At 55.8% G+C, this 14,627-nt stretch overlaps 1 protein-coding gene across 1 annotated transcript; it reads right to left on the bottom strand.

Annotated features, from left to right (window-relative positions):
- Window positions 1-3,153: 3,153 nt before the first annotated feature.
- IER5 (immediate early response 5) lies at window positions 3,154-4,367 on the bottom strand. The gene has a single exon (XM_069862087.1). It carries the CDS (start codon window positions 4,252-4,254, stop codon window positions 3,631-3,633), a length of 624 nt encoding a protein of 207 aa, XP_069718188.1. The 5' UTR covers window positions 4,255-4,367; the 3' UTR covers window positions 3,154-3,630.
- Window positions 4,368-14,627: the final 10,260 nt, after the last annotated feature.

Here is a 14,627-nt window from a genome sequence, read left to right as displayed (position 1 = left end):
CTCCCTCCCAGCAGCTCTCTGGATTCCTGAGCGCTGACACAGGATGCTGCAGCAATGAGTGTGCAGCGCCTTCCCCCCTGCCCTTGCCCCAGGAGAGCGAGGGTGGGTGGGTAAAGCCAGGTCACGTCAGGCCAGGAGGGAACAAGAGCATCCAGAGTGAGATCCAGAGCCTCCGGGGAGCCCCTCGCTGCCCATCGCCTCCCTCCGGCCTCTGGCTGGCCCCTGTCCCGGGCCAGATGTACGTCCATCCCTTTAAAGTTTAAGATGATTCACACCATTAACACTCCCTTATTGGCAAGAGCCTGTTTTGAATCGCTCCTTCCCTCCAGAAGGGATCCCTGAGGGGAACCACAGCTCATCTGCAACCGGCAGGTCCTCCTCACTGGTTGACCCTCACCCTTTGCCCTGAGCATCACTGGACAACCGGCCACTGCGCTCCCAGCTCCCTCTGCCAACATCTATCCCACCCTCCAGCCACGCTAAGGGCTTTTCCCAGCACTTCTCTCCCAGGCTCCCGAGGGAGCTGAGCTGGGGAGGTTGGAGCAGCTTGGGCAAGCGCTTCTAACAGCTCGCTGCTATTATAGGAAGGTGAGGATCCTGCCTTCTTGCCATTAAGTCACATCCTCCTCAACCCCATGAGGTAGTTTCCATAGAAGTCACCCTCTCTTCCAAGTGATGGAAGTTTTTATTTTTATCCGGCTTATTTATGAACCTCTCACTTCATCAGCATTGGCTTGGGCAGCAGCTTCAGGACCTGAGCTTCTCCTTGAGCTTATTCCCTGCTCGGCTGGTTGTCCCATCCTATCACACTCACCTCTGGGCAGTCAAAAGGCAGCTCCATCAGCAGGGAGAAAAGTCCAGGGATTGAAGTAGCATGATAGAACAAACAAATTAAGGAAAAACAGACCCCTGTTTAGGTAGTTATAGGAATAAAAAGACATTGAGGGACAGAAAACACAAAGCAAAGAGCAGAATAACGGATTCCTAAAGTAACATGCATTGTGATTATGGGTCTTTTTTGACTGGAGGTTCTTTTTCCAGCAGAGTACAGACCCCTCTATAAGCAGCCAAACCTCACTGCCTGCACTTATCTGTTATTTTTCCCAGCCCCCTCACTATCAGCTCTTTGGGGGGACACACATCCCAGGGAGCCATCCCCACATGTTACAGAAACAGCCATGGGAACAAGCGAGGCGCACGCTGGCCCAGCAGAGAGAGCAGCAGCAGCTGATGGAGACAGATCAGGTCTTTCAGGGACACAGCCGGTGAGAACTTGCTCACCTTAGATAGCTTCACAGGGAGGTCACACCAGCCAGAGGGAGCTGCGTTGGCATCTCCGTGTAGTCTTTGCCATATTTCCAGAGCCCAATAGCAATTAAGCTGTTGCACAACCCCTCTCTGGAAGATGGGACAGATACAAGCGCTGCTGGTGATCTGTGCCAAAGGGAGGCTGGGTCTTAGCCGCACAGGGAGACCAGTGACACAGGAACCAACTGGACCAGATGCTCTTCCAGCAGCTGGCTGCCCAGAAAACCTTTAGACGCATCGAGCTGCTCCTGATCAACCTCTTGACGGCCAAAAGCAGGAGTGCCCCCATCCTATTTTGGAACTCACAGCAAGCCCTGGGCAAAACCATCTGCTGCTATGAAGATGATGTTGGCAAACAAGCAGCAGGGCTGAAGCCCTCCCTCCCTTGCCTTGGGAAGGAAGCAAGTCATGGTCGTACAGGAGGCTGTTTCTACCCCTCAGCCCAGCTTCTGACCCGTGAGAGCAACCTGTGCCCTCAGAGCAGAGTGTTCTTCTGCAAAAGAGCCGGAGAAAAGCTGGGGAAAAGTCCTCAGAGGCCATCGTCCTCTTCCTACTGTTGTCCTCTTACCGGAGAGGGCCCAAGGTTACTTCATATCCCATCTGAGGGCCACGCTGTTGGACTCTCCTGGAGGGCAGTTGTACAAAGTGAAGCAGGGACAGGCCCTTTCGTCACCACCCAAAGGTCATCAAGCAGAAAGAAATGTCTCATCACTCACAGTTTCCTCCGTGTTGTCTACCAGACTAAAACTGTATGTCACCATTAAGTGCAATTACCAAGAAAATTAAGATGACAGGACTTTCACTTTTACTTAAGAACAGGGAGCTACTGACTTGTACACAAATTAGCAGAGGTCCCTGTAAGCCACCCCAGACTGGAAGGCTTCTTTCCCTTTCCAAGTCCTCCCCTTTTCACCTTTCTAGTGGTTGAGGAGGACCAAGCCTGACACCTGCAGTTCTTACAGAAACAGACCAAAAATCCCACTGTCCCTGTAAGAGACATCGCTGCTTCCCGGCACTGGAGGCAGCAAGAGCAGAAAGCTTCACATTGGTAAAGAATCAAACTGATCATCGCTCAGGTCCCACCCTAGCTGGGCCCCTGAGGTTCAGCCAGACACCCCAGGCAGCGTTTCACAGCACACAAACATCTTCCTTGACTCGCCAGAGATGCAATCCTCAGTTGAAAAGTTCGTTAATTAGGAGCAGGGAAGCCTCCAGTGAATCTCCCAGCAAGAAGCAGGGAACAAAGTTCCCCCACAATCCAGTCTAATTACCAGGCCTCAGGGCACTCCACAGTCGCTGTGAAGTTGAGGCCAAATTTTCCTCTCCACCCCTAAGAGCAGGAACTTTAACCCAGTTAGTCTTGCTGATAATGAAAGAAAAAAAAAAAAAGTCCTGATATTCATAATTTTAACCATTCCACAAACAAGAGCAAAGAGGAGGCACTATAAAGCATCTCTGGCCAAGGGAAACAGCTCAGCCTGGACCCTGGAGCAGGCGAAGCCCGAGCCACAGGCCCACGGCTGCGCCCAGCTGCTCTTCTGGGATTTAGCAACCACTTTCCGCCCACAGACAAGAGTGACTCTGCACATTAGGTACTTTCTGAGCAAGACCTCAAGCGCCACGGCCGCCTGGAGCAAAGGCTGGAGGGAGCGCAACACCTGGAAGCTCCTGGGAAGGCCTCCAGCCGCCCTGACAGAGGTTCCCTTTCTTCCCGGCTCCTGAGGAGCTGGAATCCAACCCAGCCCAGGCCCCTGGCAGGCAGGGTGGATCCAGCCACAGCAACCACACCCCGGCTGCTTTCCTCCTCCCGAGCCGAGCGGGGGCACAAACAGGCACTAGCGTCGATACAGTTGAAAATATTTAATACGTGTTGTACACGTAGAATTACATTTCATACAAAACGAGATACATCACCGGAGGAGAACACTGTACAAAAAAAAAAAAAAAAAAACCCAAAAAACCCTACGGGAGCCCCGAGCCTTTATACAACAAAGACCGGGAGTCGCCAGCCCTAACCAACAGGCTGAAGCGCCTGTAAAACTTGCGTTTCTCTCTCTCTCTATAAACACTTTTAAAAAGCACCATGTGATCGTCCTGCCCCTAAAAACCTTTCCAAAATAGAGACTTTATTTAATAAACTTAATACTTTCCGAGCTTAAAATATGACCTGGCGGGAGAGGGGAGGGGAATTCCGGGAAGCGCGGGGCCCCAGCGAAGCGGAGGCGGGGGGGGCCGGCTCCGTCTGTCCGTCCGTCCGTCTGTCCGTCCGCCCCCTCCCCGCGGCGCGGGGGGGGGGGGGGGGGGGGGGCGAGTCTCCGCGGCTCAGAAAGCCACGATCGCCGTGCTCCAGGGGTTGAGGGTCCGCAGCACCGGCTCGTCGCAGCAGATCTGCCCCGGCTCGGCGCTGTCCGCCGCGTCCCCGCCCTCACACGGGTCCCGCCGCCGGGCTCGGGGCTCCTTGCCGAGCAGTCCCGAGAAGCTGGAGCCGAAGATGCTGATGAGGCTGGCCACGTTGCCCGTCTCCATGTCCTCCTGCTCGCCCGGCGGCGGCGGCGGCTCCTCCTCCACCTCGCGGCGCGGCCTCTTCACCGGGGAGCCCGCCGGGCCCTGCTCGCCGGCGCTTCGCTTCCGCGGGCAGGGGGGCGGCGCGGGGGCGGCGGCGCCGCAGGGCGCCTCGCCGCAACATCCACAGCCCCGCGAATCCGCCACCGGTAGCCGCGCCGCCTGCTCTTGCTCCTGCGGGGGCGGCGGCGGCGGCTGCTGCTCCTCGGGGGGCGGCTCGGGCGGGCAGCCCGGCTCGCTCAGGTAGACCTGGCGGGCGCTGCGCAGCACCAGCGACACCAGGAGGTTCTTGTGCAGCTTGAGGCCGCCGCGCTGGCCCCGCGCGCTGTAGATCTTGCCCAGCGAGATGCTGACGATGCGGTGCGCCTCCAGCTTGAACTCCATGAGGGTCGCGAAGAGGACGGGGCGGGTGGAGACTCGACCGCGGTGCCCTCCCGCCCCAGCCCGGAGCTCCTCACGCCGCGCCTTCCCGCCGCCGACTAGGGGCGGCCCGCGCGCCGCGCCGCCTTTTATACCGCCCCGCGCGCGCCAATCAGCGCGCGCCGCCGGCCGCTCCAACCGCCGCCCGCGCCCCGCGCGCCCCGCGCCGGCCAATGGCGAGGCGGGGCAGCGGGTTCGAACGCGAGCCCCGCCGAGAGCGCCTTTAAAGGGGCAACGCCAGTGCCCCGCGGCGGCGGGCCCCACCCGCGGCAGCGCCTCGGGATCGGCAGCACCCCGGCTCTGCAGCACCCCAGGTTTCGCAGCCCCCCAGGATTTATAGCATCCCACCCCTGCAGCATCCCAGGTTTCACAGCACCCCAAGATCTACAGCATCCCAGGATTTATAGTATCCCATCCCTGCAGCATCCCAGGATCTATAGCATCCCAGGTTTCACAGCACCCCAGGATTTATAGCATCCCATCCCTGCAACATCCCAAGTTTCACAGCACCCCAAGATCTACAGCACCCTAGGATTTGCAGCATCCCATCCCCGCAGCACCCCAAGTCTCACAGCACCCCAGGATTTGTAGCATCCCACCCCTGCAGCACCCCAAGATCTACAGCACCTCAAGATCTACAGCACCTCAAGATCTACAGCATCCCATCCCTGCAGCATCCCATGTTTCACAGCACCCCAAGATTTACAGCACCCCAGGATTTATAGCATCCCACCCCTGCAGCATCCCAGGTTTCACAGCACCCCAAGATCTAGAGCATCCCAGGATTTATAGCATCCCACCCCTGCAGCATCCCAGGTTTCACAGCACCCCAAGATCTACAGCACCCCAGGATTTATAGCATCCCACCCCTGCACCATCCCAGGTTTCACAGCACCCCAAGATCTAGAGCATCCCAGGATTTATAGCATCCCACCCCTGCAGCACCCCAAGTTTCACAGCATCCCAGGATTTATAGCATCCCATCCCCGCAGCTCTCCAGATTTCACAGCTCCCCAGCTTCACTGCACCCCACACTGATTTGTTCAGACCAACAGGCAGCATGGCTGGTGGTGCTGGGGACCGTGACAGCTTGGAGCACTTGCTTTGGGAACTGAAACCTTGCTCTGACACGGCTGTGAAAGGCGGTGGCAGGGCCAGCCGGGGGGCTGGGGGGCACAGGGTACAAGCCACCACCTCCAGGGGCAGGTCTAGGCACCAGGAGGCCTCCAAGAAGGCTCCTGTTCTGGGCAAGCCAGGGGGGTTGGAGCAGGAACATCCCTTCTTCCACCAAGGAGCAACCAACCTGCTGCCCTGGAGTGCTTGATTTCCATTCCTAGCTGATGCATGACAACTTGCTTCCATCCCTTTTTCTCTGAATTTGTCCTCAGAACCCCTAAGAGGAGAGGCACAGCCTGTCCTGATGCTTTCCCAGCAGGATCAGCCACCACGTGCCGGCTTGCTGGGGCGGCTGGTCACAGCGGTAAGAAAAACCAGGTGAAGATTCAGCCACATCAAGACGTCATTGAGAGAACGGGAGCCTTTCCTCCCAAAAAAACCCCACATTCCAGCTCAGGAGCAGACAGAAAACCTCAACATGCCGCTCTCTGGATGTTGGACGCAGCAGCACGCCAACCTAGGGCCTGACATCTCACAATGTCCACCTCCTCTTGCCAAAATGGGTCATGCTCCATCTTCAAGGACTAGATGGGAGCAGCCAAGACACCTGCAGAACCAGCTGGTCGCAGGGCAGAGAGCGGGGCTGTCCCCCCACGCCTGGCGTGGGAGGATGGAGGGACGCGGGCCCAGGTGGTGGGAACCGAGGCTTTCCAGACCAGCCGAACCTGCTCCTCGTGCCTCAGAGGGCAGGCAACACCCTGGCCTAAGCCCTCAGGTCAGTCGAACCAGCCAGGGCAGGTCTGGGCTCAGATGTTTGGGGCTGCAGTCACGCCTCCTCGCCCGCAGCCGGGACGCCTGCCCACTGCTTGTGCCCCCTCGGCGGCACATGCGGCTGTGTCCCTGCAAAAACGGCTCCTGCGGCACCAGGCATCGCTCCGGGACTGCCTTTCACAGGATCTGGGCTCCTGCATCCTCAGCGGAGAGGACCCCGGTTAGAATCATAGAATCACCAGGTTGGAAGAGACCCACCAGATCATCGAGTCCAGCCATTCCCATCAAACACTAACCCATGTCCCTCAGCACCTCGTCCACCCATCCCTTAAACCCCTCCAGGGAAGGTGACTCAACCCCCTCCCTGGGCAGCCTCGGACAGGGACCAATGACCCTTTCCGGGAAATATTTTTTCCTAATGTCCAGCCTGACCCTCCCCTGGTGGAGCTTGAGGCCATTCCCTCTCGTCCTGTCCCCTGTCCCTTGGGAGAAGAGCCCAGCTCCCTCCTCTCCACAACCTCCTTTCAGGTAGTTGTAGAGAGCAATGAGGTCACCCCTCAGCCTCCTCTTCTCCAGGATAAACACCCCCAGCTCTCTCAGCCGCTCCTCATAAGGCCTGTTCTCCAGCCCCTTCCTCAGCTTCGTTGCTCAAGGGATGAAGCCAGGTGTGACAATCTCAGCTGGATATATTCCTGACTCGGGACACGGATGAAAAGTCACAGTGCAAAGTCACCCCACGGGCTGGGAAAAGCTGAATGGGGGTAGTGGAGACATGGAGCGAGAGCTCTGCTGAGTAAAGATGCCTGGATCTGAGTGGACTGACCTGTTCTGCCGCTCACTGCCTCACCTCGATGGCATGAGGCTCAGTTTCTCTCCCATCACCAGGTTTTGGCTACCTACCCTGCCCTGGCCAGGGATAAGTCTGATGGGGATGGGTACCGAGCGGTCCCTCATCCCTATTTATTAGCACTCAGAGAGGGGACTTGGAGAGCTGGCAGGGAACAGCAGAGGCACACACTGTTGAGCAGCTACTGTCCGGTGCCACTAGTTTGACCACTAACACCATGCCTGGTGTCGGGCACGGCCATGGGCACGTTTCATTTCCCAGGCACCAAAGCCCTGCCTGGACACCTGCCCTGCCCCTGCCTGCGTTCCATGCCCTCTGCAAAGAGACGGGAGCAGGATGGCTTTCCCACGGATGGCAGGAGGAGAGGACGGGCAGTGCTGTGGGCAGAAGCCGTCCCGGCCGCGTGCAGGCAGCTGGTTTAAGCCAGGCAGTATTTTGGTGTCAGCCCTGCCTTTCCCTCTCAGGCTGATGTCATGCTTTAGTAAGTTTGAGGCAGAGTCACATGGCAGCTTCTGAGGTCACCGCCTGGGGTGGCTTTGTTGTCTGTCTGTCTGCCTGCCTTGGGCGCCTGCCTGCACCGGGAGCTTGTTCCCGCTGCTGGGCGACCCTGCTCGGCGTCCCCTCCAAGCAGGGCATCCACGTGATACCCACAGCTCAGCATCTCCACGATACCCCCAGCTCAGCATCTCCACGATATCCACAGTTCAGCATCTCCACAATACCCCCAGCTCAGCATCTCCATGATACCCCCAGCTCAGCATCTCCACGACACCCAGAGCTCGGCATCTCCACAATACCCAGAGCTCGGCATCTCCACAATACCCAGAGCTCGGCATCTCCACAATACCCAGAGCTCGGCATCTCCACAATACCCAGAGCTTGGCATCTCCACAAGACCCCCAGCTCGGCATCTCCACAATACCCAGAGCTTGGCATCTCCACAAGACCCCCAGCTCGGCATCTCCACAATACCCAGAGCTCTGCATCTCCACAATACCCAGAGCTCTGCATCTCCACAATACCCAGAGCTTGGCATCTCCATGATACCCCCAGCTCAGCATCTCCACAAGACCCCCAGCTCGGCATCTCCACGAGACCCAGAGCTTGGCATTTCCACGAGACCCACAGCTCGGCATCTCCACGAGACCCACAGCTCGGCATCTCCACGAGACCCACAGCTCGGCATCTCCACGAGACCCACAGCTCGGCATCTCCACGAGACCCACAGCTCGGCATCTCCACAAGACCCACAGCTCGGCATCTCCACAAGACCCACAGCTCGGCATCTCCACGAGACCCACGGCTCAACACAGCATGGGAGCCATCACCTTGGTGGGACAAGCTTCCTGGACAGTTGGACACGCGTCGTGTCCATCCATCTGCCCGCAGAAGGGTCATCGCCCCCCACCCCTGTGGGTCAGGGGGGGACACGGGAGAAGGAGGCGGAGGAAAGGGTGTGACGGGAGGCTCTAATCTCCGCATGTGACCTAACCAGGCTGGAAGGGGGTTGACGAACAATTAACAATCCTCGGGCTCAGCTGCTGTTTCCCGAAATAGCTCTGGCAGGAGGAGGAGGGCGGACGGACGGGCTGGCAGACAAAGGTGGCCTCTCCGCCAGCGAGCGGCCGGCAAACCCGCGGAGGAGGCAGCCCCGGAGGCCGAGCAGCGGGGAGCCCGCGGCCCCACCTGGAAAGGAAAACATTATGAGATAAAAGCAGCTCAGGGCAGGAAGCAGCTTGTGGTAATAATTGCAGAGGGCTGCGTGTACCATGGGGGGTTTTTTTGGAGGCGTTCAAATCCGCCTTCGACGCCAGGAAGCTCGCTGGGGATTCGCGCCGCTGCATCTTGGCCGCGAGCGGCGTGGGCTGCGTGCCAGCTGCCTGCATCCCCAGCTCCGGCCGCAAAACCCCTGCCAGGGTCCTCCTGTGTCCTGTCCCCCCCATCCGCAGCCCACGCAGCAGCGGGGAGGCCGGGAGCTGTAGCGACGCAGCCATCTGGCATGCAGCACGGCTGCGGCCGCAGCGCTGGGGCTGAGGATGTGGTTAGCAAGATCCTGTTTCGACGTTTCGACGGAGGCGCCCGTCCACGTCCCCACCCCCCAACCAGCCCCTTGCTGTCACCAAATGTGCAGCCCGGGCCCTAAGGGGAAGCCAGCTGCAGTAAAGAGGTGAGAAAGCCTCCGGGTAGGACGGATGCTGAAATTAAGGTCTCTTGAAAGCACAGGCTGAAGCCATCCATCAAGTCTCTTGGCTGTCCCAACATCACTGCGGGGCGTCATCCCCTCTCTCTCCAATTTGGACCAGGATTCACAAGTTAGACCCTCCCTGGGAAGATGATGAGAACAAAACAGCCAGATCTCCCTCACCGGTGCAGAAGCCTTTGCAGCAACAGCTGCCTGCAGCGAAAACAGAGCTTCAGGACATCCAAAGCCCTGGGGAGATGCAGGCGCATCCCCAGAGGTCGCTGACAGAAGCAAAAACAGAACAAGGAGGAACATTTCCAAATGTGTATTCATCCACAGCCCCAGCCCGAGTTCATTTCTCGATGGAGATAACCCCTGTCTGAATGGCGAGGGGCTCAAGAGGAGGAGGTGGCAGCTTGTTTGGGGTGTTTTCTCCAGAAAATCAGTGGTTCGCACAGATGCAGCTTGGAGCAGCCGCAATAGGACACAGCAACTAATCCCCCAGGGTTCCCAACCGCTCTGCTTTATCCATACTTGGAGATAAGGTCAGAAGAGCTGGAAAACATCCCAAAACACAGTCAGGAGTGCTAACCGCTAATCACTGCTGAATGAAAACCAAACACAGCAGGCGCAAGCAAATACAAACAAATCGATACAAACCTAGACTGAAAGGATAGAAAACAGCTCCTTCAGCTTCCGAGAGCTCGGAGATACCCGCCCTTTAAACCACAGCGGGTTTGAGCCTGTAGCATAGCCATACTAGAAAGCAAAGGGGTTTTCCAGGGTTAAAAACCCCTCTTCTATCAGCAGAGATGATGGTGCAGATACCCTAGGCAGGCAGGACTTCCTCCCACATCTTTTTTTTTTTTCTCACCAGTGACCTGGGATTCCCCCTCCTCCCCCTACACAAATGATTTAAAATTTCCTTTCTCTTACTCTGAGCCACTGGCCTGGGATTTCCCTCCCTGGCCCTGGAGAGCCATGACCCAAACCCATCAGAAATCCTGCTAGTCCTCCAGCACAAAGCAGGCGGGGAGAAGACCCACTCCCAGCTATCAACTTCTTCAGGCAGACATTTCCCTTGGAAAAAATGCGTCCCCATATCTTTCAGTGTTTTATGGAAGTGGCTTGGATTTCCTGGGGAGAAAAAAATGCATTTATTTGTCCGGGGTTTCCTATCAGACAACCCTTCCATTGTAGTTCACCTTCCTGTATTTTTTTTCCCTCTCTGATACGCCTGCAGTGGGTCCTGTGCCATTTCCAAAGAAGTGTGGAGGCCCAGAGTCCGTGTGCTCTCACTACCCTCGTTCCACACACAGAAGATGCCTTGTGTCCAGGGGGAAAAAAAGCTGGGAATCAGCCCAGCAGCCAACCCTCCAGCTGCCCAGCAAAGCCCACGCGTTTTGCTGGAGCAATTTGCTCCCCAGCAAACTCTTTGCTAAAGGAGGCGGCAGCTTCGCTGGTGTTCACTTGCAGCCCAGCGTGGGGTTAAATATCCCAAATTAATCGTGCAAACTCCGCACAGAGCCAACTGAAGTCACAGTTGGGCAAACCGCGGGGCAGATTGCCTGCCCAAAGGAGACTCAGACTAATTATTTTTTCCCTCTCTCGCCATATCTCAATGTCACCTTCCTTTTAGCCAGGGGGCAAATGAAGACTGCTGCCCTGTGCACATCCCAGAGCGCAGACGTGTCCTCTGTGCGACTGCTTCCCACTTCGGTGGGATAGGGATGTTGCACAGTGATGCTCCAGTGGGGCCGTGGAGCTGTTACCCTAGGAGAGGATGCCTGCTCTGTTCCCTGTTTACAAAATGGGGAAAGAGTCCTTGGGACTTGCCAGCAAACGACACCACACGCTGTGCTTATCAAAAGTCCAAAGGCACTCGGGGAGGCAACCTTGAGTCCTCAGCAATCGCCAACAGGAGCAGCAAGGGCAGAGCAGATCCTCCCTGTGTCAAATCCCTCCCTCCCACCAGCAAGGAAACCTGCAAAATGAAAAGGCTGTGTCTGCAGCAGGTAGACTCCCCCTGCTCCTTCTGATCTTTGCCCCTTCCCTCTCGCGGGAACCATTCTTTGCCCACCTCCTCCTTCACCTGGTTTGGGGGTCTGACAGCTTGATGGAGCCCAGAGCCCTGGCCAGGGCATCCATGGACACAGGGATAACGAGGAATGATTATAGGATAAGGCTACCGGGGAAAAGCTCCTTCTAATTTCACCCATTTAAAAAGGGAAGGAGAACTCTGGCAGTCCAGCACCTCATGTAATTTAATCTCTTTTTGGGTCCAGGGAAGCTCTCAGCACCCCTGGCATCCTGTGGCAGGTGGTCACAGAGGTTCCCCCTGCAGAAAGCAACGTCACCTTTGCTCCTTTTCCTTTCCCATTCTCATCTTCACTAAAGAACAACCGATAGCTCATGCACTATGAAGAGGAAAACTAACTTTCTCCAAAACAACCCTTACTCTGAGTAGTCATGTCCTACCACGAATTATCACCTACCTTGGCTCGTTTATTCTGCACTTGATGGCATTTTTACCATTTTTGTCTGGTTGCTGGGTCAGGGATTGCCGCCTCTGCTGCACACGGTTACAAACCCAGCTTGGGGTACAGCTGTGGCATGAAACCAGCTTTCGTGGACAAGAGAGCCCACACGAGACAGCAACAGGAGGAAATCCATGACCACAGGAAAAGCTTCAGCCAGGCTTTACTCCCTCCTAGACAGCTGCAAGCCCAGGGTAACCCACTCCATCAGCTCCAGCAGACGGGACCAGGAGCACCAGCACCCAAGCCTTCATCTAAACAAGGAGTAGCCACCTCTTGGCATTTTTTTCTTTGGAAAAAACCTTGGAGCTGCCACCATCAGGGCACCACTGACGCCTTGTTGTCTGTCTCCTTTGTGCTTTACAGCGAAATCCCCACAGGTTCGTAAAAACGAGGCTCAGGAAACTCATTTACAATTGCAGAAGGGCCACGAGTGGGTAGGATTTGAGCGAAACCCTCGGGGTTTGAGGAAAACCCTCACTGCCCACCACAACTGAATATGTAGCTACATATTATATCAAGCTATCACTGTCTGAAGTCTCCGCTTACAGTCACCATTGGAAATCTCCAACAACTTTCACTAAAAATGCAAACAACTAGGAAAACCACCAAAGCATCTGGAACCCATTCGCTTCATCACGTCTTCCTTAAGCTACAAAACCTATTCTGCATGGGAAAAAAAATCCCCTATACTTCTAAAAATCCAAATTCAAACCAATTCAGCTTTTCCCCAAAAGGAAAAGCCATCTCCATGTGGAATGCATATTCTATGCACCGTGCTGCCAGCATGTATGGGATCACATACACAGACACACACATGCACTGTAAAAATTTTCCCAATAAAAGTTTTCATGATCCCGGTTCTTTCCTACAAATGGCTGGGATTTTGACGAGCTTTTTGGCGCAGAAGTGTTTAATCAGATCTTTCCTGACCAGTTCTGCAGCTGTGCACCACGCGCCGAGAGCTCCTTTCCCAAGGAGGAATTGGTTAGCCAAGCACACCAAAAAAGCTACCAAAACACTCCCCGCTGCTCCCAAACCAAAAAATCAGAGCGTCCCACAAGAAGCAGCAAAAGTGCTCTCATTCTAAATAACACACAGCAGCACAGTTGGAGAGGCTTTCATGTGAAAATCTACATAATTTACTACCTCACGTAAATTAATTTCCAGCATCAAAGAAAAAGCTGCCGTCTTTATTCTTGGAAAGTTTGCGACTGCCTTGCATTTCAGCAGAGCCTCCTTCTTTTCAGCCCTCAACAGCTCTGCCAAGCTGTACGCTTCTTCACAAATGCATTAAAAGAAGTATTTTCAATTAATAAAGTGTGCATACAATTTATTGGAGGATTTCTGAAACCCTTAGCTAGTAACTCACAGAGGCTATAGGAGCTTGTTCCTTTTTCATTCTGAGCACGGTGAAGGTTTTGGGGGATGCTTTGAGAAGGCGAGGCAAATCGTGCGACCTCAAACAAGCTAAAAATTGCTCCTGCTAGACTTTCACCAGTGTTTGAACAAATCTAACCTCTGGTGCACTCTCAGAACAAACCACTTCTTTAAGCCCCCTAACTACTAGAAGCAAATCCCTCCAAATCAGGAGCCGTGGCGTTGTCTGAGCTGCTTCGGAGGGGTGTCCTTGCTGAGGTGAGTTACCGTGTCCCAAGCCACCACCTCCGAGCCACTGGCAGCAGCACCTGGAGGAGAGACAGTGTGGGTACATGGTAAATACCAGGCTTCTGATGGGACACTGGTGGCAGGAGGAAACCTCAGCCGACAACCAGCTCCAGCCCAACCCAAACTCTCTTTTCTCTGCTTGGAAACACACTGGTTCTCTTCCTCTGTCCCAGCAAGAAGCCCAAAGCTGCCAGAGCAGGAGACGATGGCTGCAGCACGACATGCAGAACAGCAGCAAGGGCAAAGGCAGGAGCTCCGAAGACAGTAAAGCAGAGGTGGAAATTACAGGAGGACCACGGGGTTCTGAGGAGTACAAGGTCTTCAGGGGACTGGGACACATATAAGTGTGTCCTCAGCGCTCTGTTTTCCTCCTGGAGGGAACCCCCTGTGCCCAGAACAATTCCATTTGGGCACTGGCAGAGGCTGCCCAGGGAGGGGGTTGAGTCCCCTTCCCTGAAGGTGTTTAAGGCACGGGTGGACAAGGTGCTGAGGGACATGGTTTAGTGTTTGATAGGAATGGTTGGACTCGATGATCCGGTGGGTCTCTTCCAACCCGGTTATTCTATGATTCTATGATTCATTTGGCAGGGATCCTCCAAAACCCGCTGGCGTGGGAAAGAAGCCATCCAAGGTGCAGCAAGGAAGGGCCAGAGCACCCAAGCCGCCTGTTGCACCACACTTGGCAAGCTGCAGCCTCCCAGGCGTGGGACTGGCCAGAGTAGGAGGCAGCTTTCTCACCCCACAAACTGCAGAAACCGGTTTTACGTGTGCCACAGCCTTCCCACCCCACACTCATGAGTAAAGCTGCTGCCACTGCAAAATCCAGGGATCCAGTTCACATGCTGAGGAGGCATCTCTGCCAAACGGGGCTTGTGCCTGCTCCCTCACTGAACCAGCACTGCCTTTGCTAGGCACGCGGGGCCGGAAAGCACAAGAGGGCACCAAGATTTGGGGGATTACTCCTGGCCAGCAAAATCGACCATTGGATTAAGACAAGGGCATCCCTCAGGCAGAGGGGGTTTGGCTGTATGTACATGGGAACCCTTCCCCTCCTGCCTGCTTCTCTAAGCCCAGGGCCATCTGTGCTCGCAGCTGAGAGTGGCAAGGAAAGATTTAAGGGAGGGGAGAGTGAGGGAGGAGGGGTTCCTCACCCTGGCATGGACAAAAGCCAAGAGCCAAGGGGCTAGTCTCACCCCACGAGAGGGGGGAAGGAGGG

Source organism: Phaenicophaeus curvirostris, chromosome 8 (genome assembly GCF_032191515.1).
Source record: "Phaenicophaeus curvirostris isolate KB17595 chromosome 8, BPBGC_Pcur_1.0, whole genome shotgun sequence".
Classification (NCBI taxonomy): Eukaryota; Metazoa; Chordata; class Aves; order Cuculiformes; family Cuculidae; genus Phaenicophaeus; species Phaenicophaeus curvirostris.
Note: the sequence above shows the minus strand (reverse complement) of the source record. Positions and strands in the feature narration are given on the sequence as shown.